The sequence below is a fragment of the Ammospiza nelsoni genome, chromosome 9 (assembly GCF_027579445.1).
Source record: "Ammospiza nelsoni isolate bAmmNel1 chromosome 9, bAmmNel1.pri, whole genome shotgun sequence".
Taxonomy (NCBI): Eukaryota; Metazoa; Chordata; class Aves; order Passeriformes; family Passerellidae; genus Ammospiza; species Ammospiza nelsoni.
This window is the reverse complement of record NC_080641.1, coordinates 25,335,581-25,353,737: the sequence shown is the minus strand read 5'-3', so window position 1 is coordinate 25,353,737 and position 18,157 is coordinate 25,335,581. Positions and strand designations below refer to the sequence as shown.

Here is an 18,157-nt window from a genome sequence, read left to right as displayed (position 1 = left end):
GTCCTGGGCCCACGCTGTATCCGGCCAAAAATCTAAAGCACACATGGAGAGGAAAGGGAAATCCATTCATCGCTTCCGACTATTTACAGAGTGCTCTGGGGCCGCGCGGTGCCCATGGCATGCTGAGGGAGGGATGGCAGTGAGCAGGGGCTCTCACAGTGCAGCTGCCTGGCCACCCCATGGCAGGGAGGGGGGACAGAATCTGAAAAAGGTGGATATCAGGTGCAGCTGCCCTCATTTACTTGGAAAATGAAGCTGGCTGTAGGGGCCAGTCAGGCGCAGAGCTGTGTGCTTACATGTGCAACTCATTCTGTGCTTCCCTGGCAGCTGTGGGGGAATGCATCACACAGAGCCCGAGTTGGAGCGCACTCTGTGAAATGCCCTCTTTGAGGAGCATCCGTTTGATGATGGGATTATTAATGCAGAATTTTTGCGGAATGGGAGCCATATGGGGTCATCCTCTGCACCAGGCCATACCTAGGAGATCTTAGGGATCCGTTGAGGAATCTGACCCAATGTGATTTGTTTGCTTGTGTTTTTTTCTAGAAGCACCTGGATAAGAGCTGTGCTGTCTATGTGCAGATTCCTTTGGCTGGAGGTAGGGTAGGAAACCTTTCTTTTGTGGGAGTTTTGTGGCCAGCCAGGACCTCACAGCTCCACTTTAAGTTTATCTGTCTCCAGGGGAGGCACCAGAGAGATAGGCACAGCTGAACACAGCCGAAGCAGCTCTCCACACTTGCTCTTCTGCATCATGGAAAGCTTCAGTTGCCCAATCCATAGGACACTCCAAGCACCTGAATATCTGCTGATTTCATGATCCTCAGCTTTTTTGCTGAATTACAACAGGCTAAAAAAAAAAACACCAAAAAAACCCCAAAGACTGACAAAAATACCTCTTTTTGTTATTATTTGCACATTCTAAAGCATGGCACCACATGCCAGAAACCATAACGCACAGATACATTTCCTGATAGGAAATGCAACCGCCCTGCAGATCCACCAGCAGACCGGCCTGCCTCAGCAACACTTTTAGCCCTGCTTCTCTGGATACTTCTTTTGTTTTATGTGCTCAGTGGGTCCTGGGGAGGCCCTGCAAAGTTGGGGTAAGGACTGATCGCATCAGGCATAGGAACATTCGGGAAGCGGGGTATTTGAGCATCCCCAGCCTGCCTGGGCAGCTGGGAAGCAGGAGCTGCCTGCTGCCTTGCCATCCAGCACATGCCCACAGGATGAGGGACAGGCTGCTGGGAAGCCCTTTCCCTAAGGAAAGGGTGGATGCGTGGCTGTGGAGGGGCCCTTTGGCAGCTGGGGGAGGAGGGGCCATCCTGTCCCAGCTGCCGACAGTTCCGAAGTGCTCTTGCTGGCAATCGGCTTCCTGTCGATGAGCAGGCATGGGACCAGGGAATGGGGAGCAGGGAAGAGAGCTTGGGGCTCCCTCCTGCTTCAGAGGCAAAGGCAGGAGCAGGTGTAGCAGTTCTTTCCCTGCCTGGCCTGTGGCTCTGCCAGCCTTGCCCACTCACCTGCCCCATCACCCCTGGGCACAGGAGCAGGTCTGGCATGCCAGCAAACACCCATGAGATGCTGCTTTGACACGATTTCTCAGATTTTCACTGAGTGCATGGCAGGATTGGAAGGGAGAACTACTGTTAAGTGGCAGGTGTGCATGGAGAGTGCCGAAGGTGGTGGGACACTCCCATCCTCTGGGACCTTCATGAACATGTGTTGTTCACTGAGCTGCTGCGGCTGGGCCCAGCGACCTGCCAGTTTGCTGCATGCTTTAAACACCTTTCTGCTGGAATTCCAGCAAGACCTTTATTTTCCTGTAGGATACTTCCCTGCTGCCTCAGCCCCAGCTTCCCCCGACGGGGCTGGCTGTGCGTCCCTGTCCCAGGTGCGTGGACCAGGCTCAGGCTGCTCTCCTCCAGTGCAGCGTCTCAGGGCAGATGCCACAGCCGTGCCCCCTCCTCCCTCTGGAGGCTCCCCAGCCCTCCCAGGGTCCTGCTGCCACCTCGGCAGCCCCCACGGCACCCACAGCGCAGCACGCAGTCCTGGTCACCGATCACTGGCGGCCACACGGCTGGGAGGTGATGGGGCGCGGCTGTTAATGTGTAACTGGCACCGCCACCTTTCACCAGCTCGGGAGGAGCGGGGCTGGGGCGGCAGCGGGGCCGGGTCCCGGGCGCTGCTGAGTGCGGGGCTGGCCTGTGGGGACTCGGTGGCAGCCCTGAGCCGAGCGGCCGCGGCCACACCTCGCCCGGCAGGGCCGGCTCTGCCGGCTTCCCAGCTTTCCCCGAGACTTGTTTTTCTGGCCGGAAGTTTCCTGGAGCCAAATGGCTCCTACCTGCCTGCTCTGCTGGGTCTGCAGCCTCCTCTGCGCCTGGTCAGTGGTGATGGGACACCCCTGCAGCCTTGACCACCAGGTACGGGGGCCGTGGGGGCTGCGGCGCGGGCGGCATGGGGCTGGGCAGGGCCGGCTCCTGGGCCTGCCAGCACAGCCGGGGTGCCATGGGGCGGCAGGGCCTGGCAGGCAGCTCCTGCTCTGCACGGCTCAAGAGAAGATGAGTGATGAAAACCCACAGGAGGCAGCGGAGTTAATTGGGAGATATGCTGTGCCAGTGGCCACCAGCCACAGGGGTGGTTTGCTCATGCCCAAAGCCTGGCTGTCCTGCTTCCAGCGTGTCATGTTGTCCAGCCTGTTCTCAGAGCACTGCCTGGGAGAGCATTGTCTGAGTCATGGCATTTCTGACTGTCTGAGGGTCTCTTGGCTGCAGGTTTAACACAGCTGCCCATGAGGGGTGCATGGCAAGCAGCCATGAGTCACATCCCTGAGGAGATCCCAACCCCTCACTCCCTTCCCCAGTGCATGGTGATGCAGTGACTGGAGCCAAGGTGATTTGGGCCAGGATCCCTGAGCACCCGGCAAGGAGCAGGAAACACTGCTAAGCCATGGGGACAAGCACTGCAGCCAGCAGCTTGGCTGCATCAGGCAGGAGCTGAGAATGAAGGAAAGTGGCTGTCATGGGCCACTGACCTTTCCACTGAGCTCTCAGTTATTCCACCCAAAGGTTTGCACTGTTTTCCAAAGCCTCCCTGAGCCCAGCTGTGTTTGAGCTGGAAACAAGGCACATGTGGTGTCCCTGTGGCTTGGCCCAATTATAACCCAGTCCTCAGCACCTGAGATATTTAAGGGCATATCTGTTCCTCTGCCAAGCAGGAGCAGCAGGGTCTGATAGGACATGTAGGAGGATGAAAAGACAGGTGAAGGAAATTGAAAGCTCAGCTGTCTGGAATGTAGCCAACACAGAAACCCAGGACTGTGGACCACAGTAAACTTAAAGCACAAAATCTCTGTTTGCAAAGTCCAAACAGTACTTAGCAGGAGCTTGTGCCTGCCAAACCAAACTTAAATTGGTGACCTGCTGTCTGGCAGCTTTAGTTTGGAAACTTGACCCCCTCCCACTAAAAGCCCAGGCAAGAGTAACCCATGCTGCAGTCTGCTCCCCAGAACTGTTTGAGTTGGGGCATCCTGTTTTACTGGTAAAAAAATAAATGCATCCATGTGGGTTGACATCCTTCCAGCCTGCTCTCCTGGTCTTTTGGGACAGTGAATGGTCCTTGGCCTCAGGTTTTGTTTGCCAATACTGCACAGCCAGCCAGCAGTAAGCCACAGCTACCCACTGTGCATCCTCAGGAATGTGGCATAGATGGAAGCATTGGTGCTCTGTCCTGCACAGGCCCCTGGGAGCTGCTCCAGGCACAGGTAACTAGTACAGGTGCCTAGTGCCTATAGCTCTGCAGCCTGGTCAGCTTCCTGCCTGCCCTTGCAACAGGCAAGGCTCGCCTGCTTCCCTGCTCCAGCTGGGAGGATGCCCCTGTGTCACACAAGAGCTCCCAGGGGGCGGAGGTGGGGATCCAGGGGAGGAAAAGGAAAGCCCTCTGCAAACTGACCCTGTATGACAACTGCCCTGTATGGAAGGACAGGGAGGTGACAACCTGCTGCCTTTGCACTCATCCGTTTGGGTTTTTCCTCCAGCCCTGCATGCTCCTCCTTTACTGTTTCAGTCAGCTGTTCTCAGTCCTGGGCTGTTCTGCTCATCTTTCTCCATTTATCTAGGCCCACTCCAGTCTGGTAGCTCATGTGTTTTTTAAATGTGTATGTGTCTTTGCTTTTTTAAACTCTGCAAGGGTAATTAAGACATTTGAACCTTTGAGCAGTCTCTCTATGGAGACACTCCCCATCATGGATAGCCCATCTCAAACAGCAGCTCTTTTCCCAGGGGTGGGCCAACTGCAGTGGGAAGAACCTTCAGCATGCTCCAAGTTCCCTTCCAAGAAACATCACCAGTTTGGACCTCTCCTTCAACTCCCTGGTCATGTCCCATCACAGGACTCTCTTGAAGCACTTCCCTTCCCTGCAGTCTCTCAACCTGTCCAGCAATGCCAAGCTCACGTTGAGCCCAGCAGTCTTCTCCAACCTCGGGGCGCTGAGTCTGCTGGACCTGAGCAGCTGCAGCATCACCCACATCCACATGGACACTTTCAAGGGCCTGGGAAACTTGCGCACCCTGCTTCTAAGAAACAACAGCTTGCAAGAGCTTGATGTCCCTTTCCTTTTGCCGCTGAAGGCTCTTTTCCACCTGGACGTGCAGCACAATGCTCTGGTCTCTGTGGACCCTTGGAGCCTGCAGCTGTTGGAGACGGTCCCACAGGTCCTTCTGGAAGGGAACCCCTGGGCCTGCGACTGCAGCGCGCACCCTCTGCAGCAGTGGCTGCGGCGCAGGAGAGGTGAGTGGAGGGTGGGTGGCAGGGAGTGTGTGGGGCAGGCAGAACCCCGAGTGTAGGAGTCTTGCTTGATCCCTTTGCTCTGACCCCTGGACAAGGTCTGAGATGGCTGTCTGTCCTATCCTGTTGAGTGACAGCAAACCAAAAGGTGATGTGTCTGTTCCTTGCTTGCAGTTAGGCAGGATACCAAGGATTTCTAAGAATGTCAGCAGGATCATTTGGCTACTCTTCTGTGAAATGGGTTGCATGTACACTTTGGCCTCTAAATCCATCTTTATGTGACTTTGTGAAGTGACCACATTTTGATTGTTGAGGAGTTGGCAGCTCCCTCTCTGGAGCCAGGTCAGAGTATCTGAGCTCAGCTCCAAGTAAGAACAGTGGGGTTTCTGTGGGTATCCATGAATTTGTCTGTATCCAATTTAAAAGAGCTGCTAATCAGAGTCACACACACTTCCTTGGTCGGGGGATTTTCCCTTTGGTTGTTTCCTACAATATGCTGAGGGTCAGTGAGTCTGTAAGGCAGAGCCAGGAGCACCTTGCAATGCAACCCATCAACCCAGGAGCAAGCAGGGATCATCTTCTCTAAACTGGAGAGGGGATGGGTGCAGACCCCCATCCCACCTTAGCCCATTTGTCTCCCAGCTGTGCAGGTGACCTGCGTGTCCCCCCCGGGGCTGAGGGGCCGGGAGATTGCAGCTCTGGATTCTCAGGACCTGGGCTGCCAGGTTAAGCAGCGGTTTGCTCGTGAGCTCACCACACCACAGAATATCACAGTGACTGAGAACAACAGTAAGTTGTGCGGATTCAGAGGTGTCCATAAGGTTTAGCACCTTCCTGTCCTCTGTCATACTGGGTGGGGCTGCAGGTGAGACCCCCTGCTCTGCCCCACAGTCCCAGAGGCTCAGGCTGCTCGGCCACACTGGTGCAGTGGCTTGGTGGGAGGGTGGCCAACTCCCGGAGGTGTTTGCTGGGTTTGTGACAGAAAAGTTAACAGGTGCCATGAAGCCACATGGAGCACAGACTCCACAGTGATGGGCAGCAGTACCAGCCAGCTGTCAGGCAGTTTTACCCCCAGTGTTCACACCCCCTGGTGTGCTACAGGCTGACCATGTGCTTTTCCTGTGTCACAGGCACTGCACTGCCTGCCGGGAAGGGGGGAAGGAGCTGGCCATACCTGGTGGGATTCCTGGTGACAGCGATTGGCATCTCCATCCTGATTGCACTGGCTGCCAAGTGCAAGCTTGCCCACAAGAACTTCGCCAGCTACCGCCACCGGCCGCTGCCCGAAATCAGCTCCATCGGCCGCAGCCCCATGGAGGATAGCAGCAGCTGGGACAGGGGCTCCTGTGGGAGCCATTCCATAACTGATGCTGCTGACCTGCAAGCTGAGGATGATGATGGCTTCATCGAGGACAACTACATCCAGCCCAGTGAGCAGCTGCCAACAAAAGAGGAACGGGAGTTGCATCGCTCCATCTGAGCTTACAAGCTTACAGCTCAGCCACCACTGCTGCGGCCTCTTGCTGTCTCCCTAGCTCCACCCCTTTCCTACCTGTCCTTGGCTTTGGGCCCCACATGTTTGGGGCAGGAGGAAGGGAGCAGAGAGGAGGGGAGAGAGGGATGGACTAGGAATGGTGATGGAGACTGAAAGCAGCTGGTCCCTGAGTGTCCCAGCATGACACCAGTAGGCTGTACTGTCACAGGGACACCAAACCAGGTGCTGCTTTCCCAGCCTAGCTCAGATGCTGAGGATAAAGGAGGTGGTGCCTACCGTGTCCAGGAAACCAGGTGAAGTGGGAAGAGGAGCATGCCTGGGTGCTGCCATGGGGTTTTGGGCACTGGCCCCACTGCCCCATGGTGCCGGACTCAGCCCTGCTCTGTCCCTCAATGCATTGTTACTCTGAGGTGTGATTAAAGCGTGATTTAGCCCTGCCTCTGCCTGCAGTGGTTTGGTGGGACTCTCCCAGTGGCAGTGCTGGGAGGAGACCCCCAGCCCCACAGCTGGGGTGCAGCTTTTTTTGCAAGTGCTTTCAAGGGCCATAAATACATTGCTCTAACTGTGGCGATGAGAGACACATCTGTGGCACAATGAGTGCTCTTGTCCAAACAAATATTTCACCTGCTGTGGTGTAGGCAGCTCTAGTGCATCATCACAGGGTTTCTGTGCATGTCTCTCCAGCCATAGCCCTTCTTTCTTTTCTCTCTTTCCTCTCCAGGAGGACAAGCTAAAAGACACCTTTCTCCTGTCAGCTCCACAGAGTTGAGCAAACTCATTGGTGCTGCCAGTTGCAGTGCCAGGCCCATGCACTGGGGTGAGGTGACCCTGTCCTCAGCACCCATTACAGACTTTCATGTGTCTCTTCAGCTGAGGAGTTGTACAAATGTAATAATTTTTACATTCCTGTCATCTTTGTGGTATGATGAACAGCACATGAGACACAGGTAACTGCAAGCTATTTCTGCTGGAGTTGGTCGTGCCTTCATGGGTTACTCTGGAGTTAAAAGCAGGGAGCAGCAGTGGCATTCACCTTTAGAAAGTGATTCATAAGGCTGGTACCAACTGATTGGGAAGATTGCCCAGGGCACAGCCCAGTCATTACCATCCCTGATAGCTCAGGAGTCTCTTCGTCATGCTCCAGAGCATGAGATAACACAGGACAGCATTTCTCAAAGTTCTGCCACACAGCTAATTCCCCCACCTCCTTTAAATCTCTATTTCACTGCTAACTGCCTTTCTATTTCTCCACTCATTAAAACATTTAATGTATAAAAAAGGTAAATAATACACCTCAGAGTATGCAAACCAAAGGGGAAAAATGGGTCAGGCATTGGATGGATGAGACAGGGTAGAGAGCAAATGTGCGACTTGAAGCCTTGAGCAGGAGGAAAACCTGCTGGCTTCTTTCAGTGGTCAGCCAACTTTTGCTCTTAAATGCCATATTTCTAAAGTGAGCTTTACTTTTTCAGTTACTGTCTCATAATTTGTCTTCTGGGCTAATCAGCTACCTATGAAAATACACTATACACAGTATTTTTGGAAATTTCTAATATATTTTGGGTAAGAGATTTAAATCTGAGGGCTGGGAAAAAGCATTTCATTTATCTTTTGGAGGGTATTTGCTGGGCTTTTCAACATACTTTTCAATCACAGGAATTTATGCTGGGTGCAGTCTTTTCTTTTTAGTCTTGGTGATGTCTTAAAAGAAGTTAAAAATACAAGCACCCAGGCTTATTTGTCCGGGATCTTACTCAGCAGTCCCTCAGCATTAGTGGTTGGATGGCTTGTCTACTTTGACCCTGCTCATAAGTACATCCATTTATTTTTTAGCCAAGCAGACATGGCAGGTTTTCTTGTGTGTGTGTGTGTGTGTGTGTGTGTGTGCGCGTTTTCTGCCCTCAGGCAGCTGCAGTGCAGGAACCTGGCAACTCATGTTTGGGGGGAAATACATCTGGCATACAGAGCTGGGAATACAAAGGGTCAGAGCATGAAAAGGAGGATCCTTGTCCAGAGGTCCACCCAGGAAGCTGCCATGAGGGCCTGGCTGAGGCTGGCTGGGAGCAGGGGCAGGTATGCAGGCAGACTGGTTCCAGGTACGAGGCTCAGCCCTGCCACAGGGTGAAACAGCTTCTCTGTAAACAAGCTAGCCAGCACTGACATATTCAGAGGCTTTGTGTGCTCCGTGTGAGTATCTTTCAGGGGCATAGCAAGGTCTCAGGTTCACAGAGTGGTGGTAAGGGGATCTGGATACGTCTGGGTTTTTAAGCAGAGAGAGATTAATATGGATCTGGAAGTGGGAATTGTGTATCATGAAAGAAGTACATGCATTTTTGGGGCTGTGGTGGCATTGCCACACTAGCTGGTGATCCAGAACCACAGCCACACGAGGGATCCTGGGCTGTTGTGATTACTGCCCTGGGCTGAGGCCAGCCCTGACACCTCTGCTCTGCAGAGAGGTCTGCACTCAAATATCAGCCTTCAACACAATCAACTTCTGTAACACTTTATTATGTGTGTCCACACACAACACAGGAACCCAAAACAAACCACACCTGTACTGCAGAGGGGAGTCAGTGATTGGGCTGCGCAGGCTGTCCCTCTGGGCAGCTGGACAGCCAGCCACCATCTTCAGGCACAGCCTGTTCTTAGCCATTTTCTCCTTGGGCTGCTGGCTCACAGTCAATCACCCTTTCCTGGCACAAGTCACAGGCACTTGGGGCACGTTCTGAAGGGGCTGTGGAGGGGACAGGATTCACATTGACATGCAGGCAGCAAGGAGCTGCGAGCTGGGCACAGTCACGCCTCGTCACAGAAATGCCCAGATGTGCAAAACAGCTGGTGCGCAGGCAGCTGTGGCCTGCCAGCACGTGCAGGCTGTGGAGCTGGCAGTCACTGCTGGACCTCTGGTGCTGGCAGAGGGGGGGCAGGCTGGCATAACTGCACATGCCCTGACACAGACCTGCAGAGCAGCAGCAATGGTGATGGTGGTGCAAGAGCATTCAGCTCTGGCCTGTCCCCTGCTGTGTAACCACAGGGGTCCCTGGTGGGCCTGAGGCCAAACAGCCCAGAGGGAAAGCTCAGCTTTCAAGAGATTTAGCACAGGAGGATCTGAGCTCACCACCACCTTCTGAGCTCCTGGGCAGATTAAGGGAGGAGATGCAGAGAGAAGAGGAAACAGCAGTTTAATAACATCTACAGATGATGTGAAAGTGGCAGAGGAAAATGTAGCAATAACAGAGATACAGAGAGAAAAGCTCAGATTATGTACCTTTACATTGGGGAAAACAATCCAAGGCTTCAGGCAGAGGAAAGTCAGCAGGAGCAGGACAGGAGCAGGTGAATACAGATGTGGTTTCATGAGATCTCACTGCATTGGGAATGGTTGGTCTGGAGCTGTGAAGGGGTGAAGCCCTCACTGACCAGCTGATGGTGAGCTCTGACACTGCCTCCAGGTGTAACATGAACAGTGATTTGTGCTTTTAGCAAGGGAATCAGCTACCTTCCTTTTCCAAAAAATTTGCTACCAGGCACCAAAAAACAATAGCTCAGTCTTGTTTCATTGGAGAGGACACTTGGCAAATAATGAGCAAAACCGACATCTGAGGCAGAGCAACTCAGGTGAAGGAAAGATGGGAGCAGACAAGATGAAGAGATGAAGAATCACAAAACAGTCTAAGCTGGAAGGGGTCCAGAAGGATCACAGAGTCCAACACTTAAGAGAATGGCCCATATGGGGTTCAAACCCATGACCTTGGTGTTATTAGCACCATGCTCTGACCAACTGGCTCAGAGGAAGAGAAGGTCATGCAGGACCATCTCCAGCAGGAGGTTGGGATCTATGTCTATGGAAAGGGCAGTGAAATGGTTAGTGAGTCTATGAGGAAAATGAGAATTTTGTCAGGTAAATTAGACTTAAGTCACAGGAAAAGTTCCTGGGGTGAATTGTTAGTCTGCCTCTGGTAGAGAGACCTTGGTGATAAAACAAGACACCTTGTAGAGATAAAACACAAAAAAAACCTCCAGGTAAGGCCCAAGTGACAGTAGAGGAACTTTTCTGCCCTTCAGCAGCTGCAGCACTTGGGAGACAGAAACAGCATGGGAACAAGCAGGGACTGGGATGAGCTGCAGGGCTCCTGCCTCTGCCTGGGAAACTCCTGTGGGAGGGCACAGCACACTCCCCTCGCACAGCTTTTGCAGAGGGCAGCCTCAGCCCCAGGATTTGGGCATCTCATCACCATCCCCCAGCAACTGCACCTTGCTGTTTGTAGCTGGAGCATCCTGGCATGGTAACAGAGCCCCAGCACTGAGTCCAGCACAGATAACCCATCAGGGCCTTGACACCAGCACTGCTTTATCACCCCTTTGATAAACCACAGGTGATGGTGGGCTGCAGAAATGTAACACTGGAACAGATCCTGGCATTGCAAACACAAACAGCATTTCATGGGAGGTCCAGCCATGCTTCTGGCACACACAATCCTGTGCAAATCCCACACTCACTCCCACAGACACCGGTGACTTTTGGGAGCAGCCCCTGCAGCCATACCTCCCACCAGGCTCCCTCGTGCCTGCTGACACGCAAAGTGTCTCCTGCCATTCACCAGCTGCTAGAGGCTCTACTTCACTCAAGAGCTGGAGGCTCTGCCCAGAGCACAGGTTGGTTTTATACCACCCAGAATTACAGCCTCTCCTGCCAGGAGAGTGTATGACACAGTTCCAGGAACTGCAGGAACCAAACAAGTACTGGGGTTCCCGGGGTACAACACAGGCTCACCTTCACTCTGTAATATGATCACAGCCAGGCAGGCAGCAGCTGACACAGGAGGCTCTGTGGAGATAAAATGCCAGCCAGGTCAGAGCCCATCCAGATGCCCTGAGTCTGTGCTGCGCCACCAGCCTGGGGCAAAGCACATGCCAGTCATCTCCAACAGAAACACAGGGCAGCTCTCGCCCTTCCTTGGGAAAGGCCACCACTGACAGGTTGTATCCGCTAAGGCTCACACAGAGGTGTCCTGGGTCAGATCAGGTTGGCCATGCTGGAGGTGGGGGGGAGCCTCCTGTTTCCAGCGAGGCGGCCGGAGATGGTGAAGACGCGGATGTCGCCGGCCTCCAGGCTCCGCGGAGCCGCCCGGCGGCAGGAGGTGCACAGCAGGTACAGCAGCAGGCAGAGGAGGATGGCACTGCCGGCGGTCAGGAGGATGACCCCGCTGGTGAACATGCTGGCCAGCGGCCGTGCGGGGCTGAGCTGCATGCTGGTGGTGGACAGGATGGTGAGCACCACCCCGCAGACCAGCAGCACCAGGGCGCTCAGCAGCAGCACCAGGCAGTCCGAGAAGCCTCCGCTCTTGAGCAGCTCGATCTGATCACGGCTGCGGATGCAGTTCATGTCCTGGATCGCAGAGCTCAGCAGCTGCTTCAGCAGCACCAGCAGGGCCAGCAGGCAGAGCGTGGTGCCCACGGCGAGCCGCCACTCTCCGGACCGGCTGCTGGTGCTGTACAGCAGGATGATGCCCCCAATCCCGCAGGCCAGGATCAGCACGACGGCCATTCCATAGCACAGGATGGACTTCTTGGGGTCCTGGAACCACCAGAGCTCCACATGCTCTTCCAAGATATTCCTCTGGATGTGGTCCGCATCCGCAGGGGTGCGGGGGCTGCTCAGCTCTGCCAGCTCTGGCATGGTGGGCAGCTGGGTGAAGAGGGCACAGAGGTGGCACAGATGAATTTGCACCCTTACAGCAAATGGAGGGTCAGTGCAGCAGCAGTCGTGAAGGCAGCTGCATTTCTCCAGCAGTGCTGTCTCAGTCTCATCCTTTGGATCCTGATGGAATTTCCTTTTGCAGTGGTGCCACCTGGAGAGCTATGATCCACGTGCTGGGGTTGAACCCACTACCGAGACAGGGCTGTGAAACATGATGGAGCATTCCTGGAGCAGCACCTTAGGGGAACTGCCAGGGCTGTCTCCTTCTTTTGCTGTGTCTTTCATCTGAAAAAGTCAAGAAGAGAAGATATCATTAACCAGAGACCATGCTCCCCTGTACCAAATAATTCTGTGCCAAACCTGGGGCCTTGGTTGCTCAGGCTGGCATGCAGACCTTGCTGTGCTTCCCTCACAGGAGCCCTGTGTGCCTCAGCTGCATATCTTCATGGGAGGCCTCTGTGTGCTGTGGGGGAACCCCAGGCTGCCCCAAGGGCGAGTCTCCTGCCTCCCCAGTGCCGTGTGCCCTGCTCAGAGGCTGCTGGCACATTGCTGCCTGAAGGACTCTGCCTGCAGCTGGTGCTGGCAGCAGGGCAGGGACGGAGCAAAGGCAGGTCCCTTCTGGGATAAAGCCCCATTCACAGCTCTGGCTTCACATGCTCCCTCATCAGCATCAGCCTCTTGTCACCAACTGGCTCTGCTGCCCAGAAGGGGAGGTGGGGGTCAGGACCAGGGTTTAACCCTTCCACTCCAGTGGCTGGAAGAGTGAGATCTGCCATAGCTGCATGTTCTCAGCCCTGTCCTCATCCCTGCACTGCCGGTGGTTTCCCCTCAGAAATTCTCTACAGAAATATGTCCGGTGATCTCAGCTACATGTGAGATATGCTACATGTGAATATGCTACATGTCCGGTGATCTCAGCACTTCCCTGGGAAGAGCCCTTAGCTGTGGCCTGGCACCCTGATATTTTGCTCTCCTTGTTGCTGGTCTGTGAAGCACTTTGCCCTGGAGGGGAGCAGAGGAAGGGCAGCGCTGGCTCTGAGGTGCTGTGCTTAGCTGGGCTCCCAAATCACAGCACCTTGTCTCAGCCCACCACTCGTGGTTCCCAGGCTTGTGTCCCTGCTGTCCTGGCTCCCCTTAATACTTCTTTGGGTACAGTTTTAGACCAAGAGTGGAAACCATTTGCATTTCTCTTACAAAATGTTCCTCCCTGGCATGTGAGTATTCCAACTGGTCCCACAGCACCACAGGGACCCTCTAGAACAGCTGGTACCCAAACCATGGAGAGGAACTGGGGAGGAGAGCACGGGAGCATGTCAGTAATGGCTGAGCCTGGGAGACATGGGACAAGCCCTGGAGACCCAGAACAGCCTCTCTGGTCACCTCCTAGACAGGATAATGCACTCTTGACCACCACAGGCACACACATGAACTGCTGTGAGTCCTACAGGAGCCCATGGCAGGGACAGGAACTGACTCAGGTCCCTTGTGTCAGAGCTGTGTCACTTCTGGGTGGGGGGACAGCCACTCTGCCTGCTAGAAATGGCTCTCAGGAGCCCATCAGGCCACGGTCAAACACACTCTGTTTGTACCCTGCTCTGCTCGGCACTGGGCTCAGGGCTCATTACACACAGGCAGGGACAATTTATGACCTCCACACGTGGCAGCTCTGCACGCACCAGGGCAGCAAACACCTCAAACCCTCTGCCGGGGCGCAGCCAACACGGCCGGGGGGAGAGGGAGGACAATTGTGCGGGGAGTGCCGAACCAGACACCGCCTGACAGTGTCAGGCCGGGCTCCTCCTGAGTCACTCCCCGGCTGCGATGGAGCATGAGGTCACTGTGGCCTGGCTCCGGGCCCGCTGCCAGCGCTGCACGGGTGCGGGCAGCCCTTGTGCGGGCGCGTTGTGGGCAGCCCGGATGCGGTGTGGGCAGCCCGGGTGCGGGTATGGGCAGCCCGGATGCGGTGTGGGCAGCCCGGGTGCGGGTATGGGCAGCCCGGGGGCGGTGTGGGCAGCCCGGGTGCGGGTATGGGCAGCCCGGGGGCGGTGCGGGCAGCCCTTGTGCGGGCGCGTTGTGGGCAGCCCGGGTGCGGGTATGGGCAGCCCGGATGCGGTGTGGGCAGCCCGGGTGCGGGTATGGGCAGCCCGGATGCGGTGTGGGCAGCCCGGGTGCGGGTATGGGCAGCCCGGGTGCGGGTATGGGCAGCCCGGGGGCGGTGCGGGCAGCCCGGGTGCGGGCGCGTTGTGGGCAGCCCGGGTGCGGGTATGGGCAGCCCGGGTGCGGGTATGGGCAGCCCGGGGGCGGTGCGGGCAGCCCGGGTGCGGGTATGGGCAGCCCGGGTGAGGGTGCGGGGCGGGCAGCCTGTGGGCACGGCGGGTCCCGCACGGGGCTGGTCCAGCTCGGGGAGCCGGGCAGCGATGGCTGCGGCACAGACAGCCAGGACTCAGAGGGGACAGGGAGAGCCATGGGAGTCCTACAGCTCCTGGCTGGAGCCAGTTAGAGAGAGAAAAGAGCTGTGGCTGAGCGTGGTTTGTGCCTGCTGGGCGTGTTGGTTTGTGCCTGCTGGGTTGCACTCTGATTTTGCATGAGACAGCAGATACCTTGTGTGTGCCCAGGGCACAAGTCCCCAGGAAGGTGAGGATGTCACGAAGCGCTATTAAAGTAGTCAGAGGCAAGGAGACATTGAGTCTGGAGTTGTTCCCTTAGCCGATGCAAATCAGCTTGGTTCTAAACATTGCTCTCTCTTGTGCCTTATCTCCTCCTTAGCAGTGAATGGGTGAGTCTAGTAGGTAGCATGTTTATAGATTAGATTGAGATTTGAAGAGAACATAAAGCTTGGAGAAGTGCAAAGTCTGTGTCCTTCTGCTGCTTTACCCAAGTTACACGAGTCAAACAGTAAACAAGGAAACCACAGCAGCATGAACCACAATGAGGGAAAATGTGATCAAAAATCAGGCTACAGCTCTGCATTCTCATGTTACTTTTTAAAATTTAACCATTTTAGTTTTTTATATGCTCAGAAGAAGGACAAGAGAGCAAAATAAAACCATAGGAGCATCTGGCCGAGGAACAAAATTGAGTATCACCTCTACAAGTATGTATTTCCCAGTGTTATATTAACCTCTATTAAGCAGATTATTTGGAGAGTTTCCCAGTGTTGCATTAACCTCTATTAAACAAATGATTGGAGAGGCAAAGGCTTCCACTGAAGTGTGCTTTCATGTTTCCTTGCATCTGTTTGGAAATGTTCTGGGAATATAATTTTTTGCTCTAAAACCATCCACACTTGCTTCTCTAGACCCTGAGGGCTTGTGCTGCTAATAACAGTATTTTTACTCCTAGAATCACAGAATAATTAAGGTGGGATGGGACCTTGTGAAGTCACCTGCTTAAAGCAGAGTTCACCTAAAAGTCAGACTGAGCAGGTCAGGGCCCCATTCATTTACATGCCAAGGAAGGAGAATCTATAGCCCCTCAGGGATCATTCCAGAGTTAAATCACCCTCACCATGAAAACATTCCTCCTTAAATCTAGCTACAGTTTCTCATTCCTCAGGCTGGGTGCATTGCCTCCCACCCTCTTCAGAAAACTCTTTCTATGTTAAACCAAAGCTATCCTGGACTGTCACCCACCACTCCTTGAAGAAGGGATGAACTTTGCTCTCACAGCAGCTTTGCTGATCTGCTTTCTTGGCACTGTGCAGCACATCACTTTGCCCAGATCAGACTGAGAGGAAGGAAGGAATATAGATGCCTGCTCTGCCATGAGGAAGGACAGCCCCCCAAATCTGTTGCCCCTTCTTTTGGTGTTCTTTGGGCTAGCTGGTCTCACTGCTCTGGGACAGACCATAACAAGCCAGTGGCCCATCAGATTGGTGTATTTGATAGTGTGGATCACGGGTCATCAATCTCTACATTTACTCACTACTGAAGCCAGCACCTTCTGTGCTTCCATCTCTGTGTGCAAGAGAAAAGCAGGAGAGGACCAGCACAGCCACACAATGCTTTAAGTCCAAAGAGCACATTTCAGGAAAAAAGTGACATGCTGTCCTTCCCCACTGCTGGCTGGCAGCTGTGGAGGAAGAGCAGGAAAGCACTAGGAATGCAGGAAAACAAAAGTATTCATGTTTTTCCTTTTCCATTGTGTTGGTTGTTTTTTTCTTTCCCTGCTCTGACAACATTTAAGTGGAAATTGAGGGTCATCATCAATGTGCTCCTGGCAACTCCTGGCTGCAGGTGTGGGAGAGGTACCCTGGCTGAACGCCTCAGAGTGATACATGCATATATTTAGTATATATATATTTAGTAACTTTTAAACTTTTTGTGCCTGACAGACTGATAACTGGCAGACAGGCCACAGACTGTACATTAATTAACAATTCAATTTCAGAACCACATGCAATTCAACTCTTGAAATATTTCTCACTTCCCTCCTCTTTTCAAACCCAGGGTACCCCTCAAAACAATGCTTACCCACAGGGTTTAGGAGGGGAAGTCTGGGGATGAGACAGGCTCCTGCAGCACTTCCTTGTACTTCCAGCCTTGGAAGGGTTTTATGCAGTTTTTATGTGGATGTTGTAAGCATCATGGAGACTGGGAGAGTCCAACAAGATTTCCTATAAAATAACAATACATAAAATTATTTACCTGAGCAGTGTGGATGAGAGCCAGCAGAGCTTCACAATCTCAAGCAAATCCAAGCCATCTCAGCCCTCTGTTTCCCCAGTCCATCATAGCTTATTTGCTTCTTCGCCTGATCTGTCCATAGCCTGTTTGGGATGGACCTGCCACCACTCAGTGCCTCACAAAAATCTTTAGTCCAGAATAGGCATAAACATTTCCCCATAATTTCCATGTAATTTTTTCAACCTCCAATGCTTTAGGAAGAATTTCTTTAGGGAGAGAGTCAGCCCTGAATTGTTGCATGTCCCTTCCAACTGAAACAGTACATTCTCTTCTGTCTATTGTGTTCTAGTTTGTCTATTCTAGCCTATTGTGTTGTCTATTCTCTTGTATTTCAATGGAAAAGGACCTACAATGATCATCTAGTCCAACTGCCTGACCAATTCAGGGCTGACCAAATTCAAGAATGTGTTTTAGGGCATTGGCCAGAAGCCTCTTCAATACTGACAGGTTTGGGGTATCAATCAATTCTCTAGGAAGTGTGTTCCAGTGTTTGACCACCTTTCCAGTAAAGAAATGCTTCCTAAGCATATTTGATTCTGTTCTAACTCCCTATAGGCTCAAAGAGAATGCAGCTCCTGTATCTTGTTTTATGACTGAATTATTGTTAGTGCACAAACCAGAAGCTCTGAGTGTCATGGTGCTTGAGGCCTGTCTGTGCACCTGGGAGCATGTGGGAAGGATCCCTCTCTGAGAACTCAGGACTGGGAATAGAGGAACATGCAAGGAATGGGAGTAATGGGGCTTTTATGTGGCATCTATCTCTCTTGCCCAAAATCCACACTTCTTTGCCTGCCACACCAACCACCAATTCTCAATGCTCCTGCTTTCCTGCGCTGCTCAGGATCCATGCAAACCTGTGCAGTTTGATCTGCACCTCTGGGGAGAGCCCACCCTCTCTCCCCTGACAGATGGATAATGCTGTCCCACAAGTGAGCATCTGTCCCAGCAGTGCTCCTGCCATGAGACCCCATTTGGGAAGCCTGGGTGATGGTGGATTGTCCCTTCCTTTCCCCAAGCCTAGGGGTTCTGGCCTTAGGGGTGGTGGAGGGTTTCTTGTAACAGGATCAGTGCACAGCTGCCTTTTACACAGATCTAGACAGTTTTGGCACGCTCCATTGTGAAATGTCACGTTCCCCTTCTTCTTTGTACACTCAACAGGCATCCATTATCCTGGCCCTGCAGAGCCTGTCCTGATACACCTCTGCCAAGGGTGGCCTGGGAGTTCCAAGGGAAACAAGAAACTCCCAAGTCTGAGAGGAAACAATAGCACAAGGAAGAAATCAATTGGAGGCAAGAAGCAGGGTCTCTTAAGAAGTGAGTCTGAAGCAGCCTCGAACCTGCCAGCAGCTACTGCCCAGCTCCCAGGGAGGAAGGGATCACTCACCTGCAGCAGACACTGCCCACATGCGACACCCGGGCACACTTCCCTGCTCCAGCCTGGCAGCAATGGCTTTTCCTGGCTTTCCTTCCACTGGATCCAGCTGACGAGGG

At 53.6% G+C, this 18,157-nt stretch overlaps 2 protein-coding genes across 2 annotated transcripts; one reads left to right on the top strand and one right to left on the bottom strand.

The window, feature by feature from the left end:
* The first annotated feature begins 2,255 nt into the window (after positions 1–2,255).
* C9H1orf210 (chromosome 9 C1orf210 homolog) lies at positions 2,256–6,840 on the top strand. Its single transcript, XM_059478630.1, has 4 exons — positions 2,256–2,420; positions 4,278–4,785; positions 5,425–5,571; positions 5,913–6,840. The coding sequence occupies exons 1-4, from the start codon at positions 2,331–2,333 to the stop codon at positions 6,260–6,262; spliced, it is 1,095 nt and encodes a 364-aa protein (XP_059334613.1). The 5' UTR covers positions 2,256–2,330; the 3' UTR covers positions 6,263–6,840.
* A 1,929-nt stretch (positions 6,841–8,769) lies between these two features.
* TMEM125 (transmembrane protein 125) lies at positions 8,770–18,157 on the bottom strand. Its single transcript, XM_059478514.1, has 3 exons — positions 18,051–18,157; positions 16,454–16,596; positions 8,770–12,266 (listed from the first exon to the last, which is right to left on the bottom strand). The coding sequence occupies exon 3, from the start codon at positions 11,958–11,960 to the stop codon at positions 11,298–11,300; it is 663 nt and encodes a 220-aa protein (XP_059334497.1). The 5' UTR covers positions 11,961–12,266; positions 16,454–16,596; positions 18,051–18,157; the 3' UTR covers positions 8,770–11,297.

Coding starts and splice junctions, on each gene's coding strand:
- TMEM125 (XM_059478514.1), bottom strand. CDS start 11,960: ATGCCAGAGCTGGCAGAGCTGAGCAGCCCCCGCACCCCTGCGGATGCG.
- C9H1orf210 (XM_059478630.1), top strand. CDS start 2,331: ATGGCTCCTACCTGCCTGCTCTGCTGGGTCTGCAGCCTCCTCTGCGCC. Junction 2,421..4,277: donor CCTGCAGCCTTGACCACCAG/GTACGGGGGCCG, acceptor CTCTTTTCCCAG/GGGTGGGCCAACTGCAGTGG. Junction 5,572..5,912: donor CACAGTGACTGAGAACAACA/GTAAGTTGTGCG, acceptor CCTGTGTCACAG/GCACTGCACTGCCTGCCGGG.